The sequence below is a fragment of the Berghia stephanieae genome, chromosome 10 (assembly GCF_034508935.2).
Source record: "Berghia stephanieae isolate SIO BIC M18660-M18661 chromosome 10, UCSD_Bste_1.3, whole genome shotgun sequence".
NCBI lineage: Eukaryota > Metazoa > Mollusca > Gastropoda > Nudibranchia > Aeolidiidae > Berghia > Berghia stephanieae.
In genome coordinates, this window is record NC_088369.1 from 21,035,936 (window position 1) to 21,048,071 (window position 12,136).

The window sequence follows — 12,136 nt, forward strand, 5'->3', positions numbered from 1 at the left end:
TGCATAAATTTTTTTTTATTCTGAGACAAAACACTATTGTTGATTATAATTGTTTAAAATAAAATGACGGATTATTTATTATTTTTTTTTGCGGATTTTGGGCAAATGTCTCAGGTGAAGTTGGATAAATTTGGCGGATTTCTGGCATAAAGTTGACGTGATTTTTACAAAGGTATCTGGCAACAATGCTCAGCAGTAAGGTGTCTCGTCACGCCAAAAATGTCGAGCGATGTTAAGTGTGGTCAGTTCAGTGGCATTAGCCCACTGGACTCAGGTGTGAATAAGTACTTGGCTATAAAGCAGTAAGGGAAATTGTAAAATAGCGGGATTATGTACAAAAAGGGAGGAATAGATGGTTCCATATGGCCTGCTAGGGGAATAAATAAAACATTGGGAAGCGTGTTAAGCATGGTAAATCCTTGAAAACGTGATCATATAAATTTTCTTATTTATCTTTATTTATTTCAATTAATATAAATATAAATACATGCTGTATATTGAGGTATCATCTTAATTATTTTTTTTTATTGAGCTTTTATATAGCGCCACTATATCCACTAACGTGCTCAAAGCGCTTTACAAGGGGTCCCGGGCCAACAGCAACACTTGCCATGTAGGACGAGACATGACGCCTGTTAGGCAATATTACAATTTTTTCGGAACGACACAACGCTGTTTACGGTCAGGTACTCATTTTACACCTGAGTACGGGGAGAGAGTGTGAGTAAAGATTCTTTTCCAAGTACTCAACTATGCGCCGAGCGAGGCTCGAACCCAGGACCTTCCGATCCGAAACCGAGTGTCATACCACTAGACCACATAGCCGCACGATCATCTGCGTGCATAATAGGGAATGAGATTAGTGGAATAGTAGCGTCCCTTGATTGGACGTCACCCATAGTCTGTGACGTCACCGGCGGAAAAGGTATTAGAGAGAGAACGTCATGTTGGTTGTGCGCCTGCGTCTCTCGTCCTCGCTTCCGGTGAAATCGGTTTGAGACAATTCAAAACCAAATTGACGTTCTCTCTGTAAGGTGACGTCCAATCAAGGGACGCTGCTCTTCCGGTAATCTCATTCCCTTTATAAACGTAAGTAAAGTGGCCCTTCAGAGCCATTGGGCCTATGGAGCCGTAGTTTATTCCGGTTTCTATGGCGTGAAACAATTGCTTGCTATCCTATGGATAGGACGCTGGTCTATCGCAAAGTACTTTCCGCCAAATCAAACAGACCCAGCAACCCATTTACTGTATACATGATATATCCAGTACAGGATATTCACGTAAATCATTTTGCAAATGGGAATGTGTACATTACAAACAGCTTTGGCATCTAAGTTTTGAATCCATGACATGTATGTTGATACTTATTTATCATCATCATCATCATCATCATCATCATCATCATCATCATCATCATCATCATCATCATTATTATTATTATTATTTTATTATTATTATTATTATTATTATTATTATTATTATTATTATCATTATTATTGTTATTATTATTATTATTATCATTATTATTATTATTATTATTACTACTACTACTACTACTACTACTACTACTACTACTACTACTACTACTACTACTACTACTACTACTACTACCACTACTACTACTACTACTACTACTACTACTACTACTACTACTACTACTACTACTACTACTATTACTACTACTACTAACATCATTTTAAAATTAATGATGATGATGATTATGATGATGATGATGATGATGATGGTGATGATGATGATAATGATGATGATGATGATGATGATGATGATGATGATGATGATGATGATGATGATGATGATGATGACAATAAATATAATGAAATTAATGATAATAACATTTATAATAATATTCATAATAATAATATAATAATAATAATATATAATAATAATAATAATATGATAATAATAATAATAATAATAATAATAATATAATAATAATAATAATAATAATAATAATAATAATAATATAATAATAATAATAATAATAATAAAATAATAATAATAATAATAATAAATAATAATAAAAATTAATAATAATAATAATAATAATAATAATAATATAATAATAATAATAATATAATAATATAATAATTAATAATAATATGATGATGATGATGAACATGATGATGATGATGATGATGATGATGATGATGATGATGATGATGATGATGATGATGATGATGATGATGATGTTGATTAATAAGTGCCCGAACTGTGCCAATCAAGAATAATAACAATTATTTTGTGTGCTTTTTTTTTTTGGTTTTTTTTTTTGGGGGGGGGGGGATCATATCATAGGTGATGTGACACCGTTGTCAGACTTTAGGGCCGTTCCGTCCTCCTTGAGCAAAGGGCTTGAAAACTTCAACTGAAAGATACGGAAATGATATTATAAGAACAAGAATGGATCATGGATTATATAGACGACCGTTCTTATTTGCAGGTCTGATAACCCCTAATAGAGGACGAGAGACGCATGCGCACATCCAACATGACGTTCTCTCTCTAATAACTTTTCCGCCGTTGACGTCACAGACTATGGGTGACGTCCAATCAAGGGACGCTACTCTTCCGCTAATTTCATTCCCTATACCTTTACGGGCCCATTGATAGTGTTATACTATGGGAATACTCTGAAACCAACGCAAAATATTGTCCATAAAAACAATGTTAAATCAAGCTGATAATACGCTTCAACAGTCATGACGTCACTTCCCTCGTAACGACGCAAGGTAACTTAGTAACTGGCTCTAAACGATCGGAACAACTCACATTCTCAGGTGTAAAATGAGCACCTGGTCGTCAACAGCGTTGTCTCTGTCCGAAAAAATTGAACTATCGCCTAACAGGCGTCATGTCTCGCAATAGATGTTAATTGTTGCTGTTGGTCAAGGACCCCTGGTAAAGTGCTTTGGTCACGCTTAGTGGATGTTGCCCTATAGGAAAGCTCAATATTTTTTAACGAGTGCTCTACCAGCTGTATCGGAGCTCCCGAGTGATTTTGCTCTAGATGAAGGAATAAAAAAAAAAACTTCCTTAAGATAAATAACTGAACAAGAGTGTCTGAAAGGTGACAGTCAAAGCAAGAAAGACACATACAAGAAAAAACAAACCATCCCAAACAATCATGTCGAACTCGACTGGGGAATGAACCTCAGACCTTCTGATTACCTTCTTAATGGGCATGATCTATATTACCTTTCCATGTGCTCGAGGTCATTGGTCACATTGCAAAATGTGCTCAAAGTGACCCACTTAGTGAAAAGTGTTCACACCTTTTAAATATCTAACATCACGATTGGTCATTTTATTCAGCTTGACACGTGGGTATGCTTACAACTTTCATAAACAAAGCAGCGTGTTTACATTTGATATGATATATTATTATCCAATCGTTGGAGAGCAACAAATCATGTGATTGATGACCTGGTTGGGCGAAAACATGAATATAGATAGAATGAAGATGACGTCACACAGGCCTTTGTTATTGTTTTTTGCCATCCGCGTTTGTGAGTTGTTCTCACTAAACTGTATTAACCAGACTATAAAAGTTCATGGTTACACAGAGTTTTGTGTGTCGGTCCGTTATACTTCCGGATGGCAATGTTGTGAACTCCTTGGCCAAGCGCATTCTATCTATAGATCGCTCCCACTTCATGTTACCTTATATTCGTCCTTTATGAATTGTGTACCACATGAGGACATCCAGGACTGCAGGGATGATGGCAGGAAGTACGTCACAGATCTGGACACTTCTAGAAGGTATCTGGGGTCCACGTCCCCTGGCTTGTTGGCGCCTGGAGAATTTCATTTTCGATATTGATTATGAAGAGTCAAAATTTTCGATTTGCTTTTATTCAAACGATTAAGAGTATAAGAATGAAGTTGACGTCACTCTGGTCTTTGTTATTGTTTTAAAAATGTTTTTAATTTTTTTTTTGCCATCCGCGTTTATGAGTAATTCTGTTTTAACCAGACTATAGATAGAATGCGCTTGGCCAAGGAGTTCACAACATTGCCATCCGGAAGTATAACGGACCAACACACAAACTCTGTGTAACCATGAACTTTTATAGTCTGGTTAAAACAGTTTAGTGAGAACAACTCACAAACGCGGATGGCAAAAACAATAACAAAGGCCTGAGTGACGTCATCTGCATACTATCTATAAACGTTTAAGGTTACACATAGTTTTGTGTATTGGTTCGTTATACTTCCGGATGGCAATGTTGTGAGCTTCTTATTTTATAGATAGAACGAAGTTGACGTCATTCAGGTCTTTGTTATTTTTTAAATGTTTTTTTTTTTTGGGGGGGGGGGGAGTCATTTTTGTCCATGAGTAATTCTCACTAAACCCATAGCCATCGTCAACATGGTATAGCCAAACACTAGAACCCTCTGGGACTTACAGTTTGATGTCATTTTAAAGGTTTTTGCACCGTCTAGTGAGTTGTCGTTAGTCGAGCTCGAGGAAACAAGTTATTTCATTGATTGAACTATTGAATACAATTTGTTTTCGTTTGTGGCCAAAGACTTGTCTTTTGACGTTATTTTTTGGTCATTGACAGGCTGAAAGTTAACGATGGCTGCGATTAACCAGACTTTTACCTTCAAGGTTACACATAGTTTTGTATGTTGGTCCATTATATTTCCGGATGGCAATGTTGTGAGTGGGTCAGTCAAAAATCTCAAATGCATCCGTGATCGATCTTGGTCTCTTTGCGTGTGAAACGAGAACTATAGATAGTTCGAAGATGACGTCACTCATGTCTTTGTTATTGTTTTTTGCCATCCGCGTTTACGAGTAATGCTCACTGAACTGTATTAACCTGACTATAAACGTTCATGGATACACACAGTTTTGTGTGTTCGTCCGTTATACTTCCGGATGGCAATGTTATGAGCTTCTTAGCTAAGCGCATACTATCTATCGGGACCGACGTGTACATATATGTGACCCATCGTCTCAAAACAGTATTATGTCGGAACGTACTACATGCTTAAAAGCCGAATTTAATGTGAAACTGGTCAAAAATATAAATTGTTGGCATTAGCACCTTAAAATATGGTATCCATTCTCCCCAATAAAACATACCAACTCAACACAAGTCTGATATTTCTGGCTAGAAATTCAATTTTGAACATTTTAACCAACCCGACTTAATACCGTTTTGAGGCGAAGGGTCACATATAAAGGTATAACATCCGAACCCACTTATGGGCCTAGTTTAGTGTCAGGCTTTTAGTTAACGATGGCGACGGTCCGAGTGTTAGTAGTGTTTGGCCATGTTAAGTTTTATTTGGCCACTTTCAAAGTCGAATTTGGCCACGATAAACTCCAGTCATAATAATAATAATAATAATAATAATAATAATAATAATAATAATAATAATAATAATAATAATAATAATAATAATAATAATAATAATAATAATAATAATACACATTTATACAGAGCTCATTCTCGTGTAAAACACAAGCTCTGGGCACTTTACAATATAAATTATCAATTTTAAGTGAAAAAGAAAATAATAATAATAATAATAATAACAATAATAATAATAATAATAATAATAATAATAATAATAATAATAATAATAATAATAATAATAATAATAATAATAATACTTCATAGCCAAATCAAGGATTCATATAGTCAATAAAAACAAATACAGTCATCTATCAATATTGATGTATAGATAGTATGCGCTTGGCTCAGAAGCTCTAAACATTGCCATTCGGAAGTATAACGGACCAAATGAGAATTACTCATAAACACGGATGGCAAAGAAATAATACAAAGACCTGAGTGACGTCATCTTCGAACTATCTATATTATGTCATTCATAGATTATTTACCAGTAAGAAGGCTAGTGACGTATCCAGCAAGTATCGTTGATGCCAAGCCAATCACAGGGATCCATTGATAAGACAGATTGTAGAGGATTGCTGTACCTTCCCTGCACGATAAAACAGAAACAGGTCCAGGTTAGTTTTACCGGACTATGAAAAATAAAACATGGCCAAAAGACTTGTATTAAAAAATATGGCCAAAAACTCGTATTCAAAAATATGGCCAAAAACTCGTATTCAAAAATATGGCCAAAAACTCGTATTCAAAAATATGGCCAAAAAAACTCGTCCTCCAAATATTGATCGATTTAAATGACCCTCATCTTGGCAAAAACAAAACAAACAAAAACAAAAAAACAAAAAACAAAAAACTCAAACCTTGGGCCTCACATAAGTTAGTAAGTAAGTAAGCAAGTAGTGCGGCTATGTGGTCTTGTGGTATGACACTCTCTTTTGGAACAGAAAGTCCCGGGGTCGACCCCCGCTCGGCGCAGAGTTGAGTCCTTGGAAAAGGTTCTTTACTGACATTCTCTCACCGTACTCAGCTGTAAAATGATGTGCTTGGCTGTTAACAGGGTTGTGTCTCTGTCCGAAAAAAAATTGTAATGTCGCCTAACAGGCGTCATGCCTCGTCCTACATTATAAGTGTTACTGTTGGCCAAGGACCCTTTGTAAAGCGCTTTGGGCACGTTTAGTGGATATTGCGCTATATAAAAGCTGAAGTTAAGACTCAAGTTAACTCTCTCCTTACCGGTCATTTTCCGGAATGTCCCCAATTCTTCACACCCAACCTATACAAAAATAGATTTACTTCACTTAAATACAAAAGCTGATAAACGAGTTCTTCAACACAGTGTGAATATTCTTTTACTATAGCAAACATTTTTGTTCAAATATTGCGATGTAGGAAAGAAATCAGAATGAGAAAAATGTTGACTGCATCGTAATAAATGTGACGATTTTCCTATGGGGTGGTAAGGAGGGAGTTACGCAAGTAACTAAGTAACTATATATACATACAATGGACTTTCGGACATTCTTTCAGGGAGATCCGTGGTGTATGCCATTGGATATGAATGACTGCTCATGTTGTCAAACTCTAGGACATCGTTATGACGCACCAGGATATCAATCTTGAAGGTCGAATTGCTTGATGAACAATGATCTGGATTACAGGGATGAACACAAAGATTTTCTGTATCAATTTACTGTCGTACTCAGGTCAGGGACGGCTGGTAATAATGGGCAGGGTGGGCAAATACCAGCCTGTTTTTTCAAGTTATAAGCTGTATTACCATGTCCGAAATAATCTAGTTTAAATTAGATAATTTTAAAAGTTAGTACTTAAACTTGATACTTCGTACTGAAATCAATTTGTATGTATATTTGATAGATTGCGAATCACCATGCACCCCGTAATGCATAAACCAGGATACGCTCCTGTTCTTTTTTATCAGCCCCCCCCCCCCCTTTCCCAACGACTCCACTCCGCCCACATCGTCATCTCATCGTCACGTCGCCTGACGGTGATTTTGCTGTCTGGCCTCTCTAGTTCTAGGTCGGGCTAATTCAAATGAGCCCACCTTATAAACCAGTGAGCACTAAATAGAGATTTTGGCAAACGAACTTTTTCTTCTTTATTGCCTTACTTGTGCTGGTACCATTGATGTAATAACATTGGGAAGGTTCCAGTATTGAATTAAATTTATCAATTTACTAATATTATATCAAGTTAGTATTAACTTGTGTTGTTTTAATATATTTGTTTATCCATTTAAATTATTTCTTTTTTTTTCTCGTTTTCTCTAGTGCTTCTCAAAATTCATTTATTTAAATTGTTGTCTTATTTGTTTGTTTTTTGTTTTTGTTTTTTGTTTTTTTTTTTTTTGTTTTTGTTTTTTAAACAAATTAATTTGTTCCTTTTTTTTAATTCTTAAAATAATTACCGCTGTATTTTTATTGCCAGACTAAATATTTTTGCAAAACAATGTATTTTCTATTGCATTCCCTCTAATAAAACACTTTTATTCAGAAGTCACGACTAAATAAATTATAAAATACAACCGCCATTTTGGTTTACTCAACAATTGAATTAGTATACGAGAAATACTCTTCTGAGAAAGGAGAGAGTTGAATTCTAACTAAGTTATAGAGGAAATAAAGACGTTTAAAGGAAGGGTGGGCAGATTCCGTACTTGCCCGTCCTGAAGCTAATACATACATAAGATAGTTCGCGATGAAGAGGTGGGAAGCTAGGGGTTGGTTGGGTAAGGAGTAAAGATAACACGGTCGTTATTGTTATAGTCTAACGAATGCATGAGGAGAGATTGGTAGCATTATTTTGTCTTAATTGTATTGTATGAATTATTGGCGAAAGCCTAAGATTAAGTAAACTTTGTTTTTATTTGTCTTTTTTTGACTATGGAACTGATACTTGTCATAGCAGACCTGCCTACTTGAAATAGGAAAATAAAAATCGTAGTTTTCAGTGTTAATAAAATCGTAGCTATTTTAACTATCCTTTAAAAAAATCACCGGAATTTTCGTCTATTAAGGTATCAAATTTTTAAAAAACGAGAAAAACGGATTGGAAACGTAATAATGATGGTGATGGTGGTGGTGGTAATAGTGATGGTGGTGGTAGTAATGATGATGGTAATATTATTATTGTTATTATTATTATATTATTATTATTATTATTATTATTATTATTATTATTATTATTATTATTATTATTATTATTATTATTATTGTACGTATTGGTGGTATTACGATTGTTGTATTTTTTGTGGCTATTAATGGTATCAATTTATTGTTTGGTTGGTTCCATTTACCATTTTTTCCACTTTCATGTATGTTGTCATCAAATTGTATGATTTAATGGCGAAAGCCTAAATTTCATGTATGTTGTCATCAAATTGTATGATTTAATGGCGAAAGCCTAAGATTGAATAAACTTTGTAATCTCGTACGGTAATCATCATTGTCAACGACATCGTCGTTGCCATCATTATCATCATCATTAACAACGACAACAACAACATTAACAACAAGTACTACAATAGCAATAAAAACAATATCAACATCATCATATAATTTTCGTCATCGTCTCCACAACTATCATTCTAACCAACAGCACCACCAAAACCACCACCATAATTACATCCTCCCTCACCGTCTCCTCTTCCTCCTCCTCCTCCTCCTCCCTCCTCCTCCTCCACCACCACCACCACCGCTACCATTATTCCAACCACTACCACCACCGGCACAATCATTCTAACCACCAAGAGAGCAGTAAAAATGATGCAATTTGAGCTCTGAATGAAACTCGAGTCATATCGCGGTTGTTGCTTCTCGATGAAAACTTTAAAGTTACTACGTACTTCTGAAAATGTAACAGAAATATCAATCTCGCCGTTGAGGGATTAAAGCATCTCTTTAATTTTTCGAGTGAACGAAATAGACTTGTATTGTCAAGGTGTTGTCGCATTTTGTCTCGTCGATTTATTTTTATTTTTTTTGTTGTATTCTCTTTCGTGATTCATTTTTGATTACGTTTGGAATAATTAAAATCTACTGGTATTGTCATTTCATTGTGAATGTGATTATTTGTGGTTGAAATATTTTATTTTTTTTTAAAGTTGAAATATATATATATATATATATATATATATATATATATATATATATATATATATATATATATATATATATATATATGACCGAATCATCTTTGCCCCACCACTATAAATAGGCTAGAACTGCCACTGGTGGTACTCTTGGAGAGAAAAAAACACATTTGTTTCCCGCTGTCTCAAAACGGTATTATTGTGAGTTAACGATTTGGATCGTCGAGTATGGCGAACGCGAATTTTAGACCCCTCGTGCCCACTCATTGAAGGGAAGTGACGTGTGCAGAATCTCATTTCCGTTCTCTCGTAACGATCTATTTAGAGTGCCCGTGGGACTGAGATTCGGCGGGTTTCGTAAAAAAAAAGTAATTGCTTTTTTACAAAACCCGCCGATAACCATAGTCTCAGGTTCACTCCCTACTAGTGTACTCTTCCCTGAGTCCCAGGTTCACTCCCCACTGCTGCCTACGTCCCATAACTTTGTCGGGTTTTGTCTGGTTTCGGTGGGTTTCGGCGGGTATCGTAAAAAAGAAACACCCCTAAAAAATAGTCCTTCAGAGCCATAAGGCCCACGGAGCCGGCGTGCATCCCGGTTTCTTTAGCTTGAAACGGACAAAACCAATTTTTGCTGTCCTTTGGATAGGACGCTAGTCTATCAAAGTACTTTCCGCCAGATCCAACGGGGGGGGGGGGGGGTTCAAAAAATTCTGGACTGCACCCGAGATCGATCTACTCGTTCCCTTTGCGTTCGAAGCGAGTGCTCTACCGACTGAGCTATCGGGACCCCCTAAAAAATGAATATGAATATAAAACGATAAGAAGCACAAACTTTAATTATTTTACAATGTAAGAAAATTATTTAATCTGAACCATAATGAAATTAGATTAAATCTTTGCTTCGTATTTGTGGCAATTGATTCAATTTTCTGTACCTTATCGATGGTCGGCGGATCAAACCTCTGAAGTCTTGATTTTCACGATCGGCGGATCAAACCTCTGGAGTCTTGATTTTCACGATCGGCGGATCAAACCTCTGAAGTCTTGATTTTCACGATCGGCGGATCAAACCTCAGGGGTCTGATTCATGGAGCGGGACTATGGTAGTCTCAGACTATAGCAAAGTCTGAGACTTTGTAGTCTAAGACTTGGGAAAGTCAGAGACTACGGAAAGTAAGCTATTCATGGAGTCGGACTTCGTCCCTGACGATCAAGTCTCTGACTACGCTTGCGAAGTCTCAGACTACAGAGGTCAATCTATTTTTAACTGGGGATTCCTCGGAAACGTATCACAAAACGTCATAGAAATGTGTTACTTTTCCAGCTGCGCATGCGTCATACGAAGTGGCACAGAAATCATATCTATTTCTTCTTCGTGTTTGTTTTGATCGTTTTTTTGTTTTTTGTTTTTTTTTGTTTTTGTTTTTGCCCCACAAATAAAAATGGTGTGAGACATGTTTAGGGGTGTAAAAATTGTTTGAGAATGTGGTGTGTGTGTGTAATGTTTTTAGTAAATATAAATAACGATGGCACTTAAATTATTCTTGTCAACGGTGTAGCATTGTTCTAAGTAGAGAGCGGTGGACGCTGCCTGAAGCATGGGGTCGCGAAAATACTAACGAAAGAGTGAAGATGGATAGGAATCGGTGGAAACAAAACAGACAATGGGCGTTTCGGGTACAAACCCTTCGTCGGCACAACAATAAACAAATAAACGTTGAAAACAAATAAGAAGAAATGTAGTATAAATTGCATCGTCTGTACTCAACGATGGTTGGAGTGTGAACGAATCGTTAGCGTGGTGTGATAGAAATGATGAGGCCAGTGAGAGACGTGAAATTTCTAGAAAATAATGGACGATAAAAGACATAATAGAAATGTAATAGTAGTAGTAGTAGTAGCAGTAGTAGTAGTAGTAGAAGTAGTAGTAGTAGTAGTAGTAGTAGTAGTAGTAGTAGTAGTAGTAGTAGTATTAGTAGTAGTAGTAGTAGTAGTAGTAGTAGTAGTGGTAGTGGTAGTGGTAGTAGGAGTAGTGGTAGTGGTAGTAGTAGTAGTGGTGTAGTAGTTAGTAGTAGTAGTAGTAGTTAGTAGTAGTAGTAGTAGTAGTAGTTAGTAGTAGTAGTAGTAGTATGTGTAGTTATAGTAGTAGTAGTAGTAGTTGTAGTTGTAGTTGTAGTAGTAGCAGTTGTAGTTGTAGTAGCAGTAGTAGTAATAGTAGTAGTTGTTGTAGTAGTAGTAGTAGTAGTAGTAGTAGTAGTAGTAGGTAGTGATAATAGTGGTAGTGGTAGTGTAGTGATGTAAGTAGTAGTGGTAGTAGTAGTAGTGGTAGTGATAATAGTGAAGTAGTGGTAGTAGTAGTAGAGTAGTAGTTACTATGAAACAGTATGTGTACCTGAAATGTTTGGAATGAACAAGATGAGGATTGTATGTGCGATTGTTGAATCTTCGAGAAAATAAAATAAAATAAAACAAAACCAAAAAAATAAAAATAAAAATAAATAAATAAATAAATAAATAAAAATAAAATCAAAAACTGTCGGGTAGCCTTGTTCTAATCGCAGTACAATTACTCCCAACAGCGTATAGCACATATTATGATTTTGAAATTTAGTCCCAGACTACGACGATATTTACA

General features: G+C 35.8%; 1 protein-coding gene across 2 annotated transcripts in view; it reads right to left on the reverse strand.

Annotated features, from left to right (window-relative positions):
* Positions 1 to 2,258: 2,258 nt before the first annotated feature.
* LOC144980801 (sodium-dependent multivitamin transporter-like) overlaps positions 2,259 to 12,136 on the reverse strand; it is a 44,124-nt gene continuing 34,246 nt past the window's right edge. For both annotated transcript variants that reach the window (XM_078928612.1, XM_078928611.1), the window contains 4 exons: positions 6,893 to 7,037; positions 5,879 to 5,979; positions 3,682 to 3,815; positions 2,259 to 2,386 (listed from right to left, as the gene is read on the reverse strand). In XM_078928612.1, the coding sequence (XP_078784738.1) occupies positions 2,306 to 2,386; positions 3,682 to 3,815; positions 5,879 to 5,979; positions 6,893 to 7,037 (461 nt within the window). In that variant the 3' untranslated portion in view covers positions 2,259 to 2,305. The remainder of the gene's footprint in view (positions 2,387 to 3,681; positions 3,816 to 5,878; positions 5,980 to 6,892; positions 7,038 to 12,136) is intronic.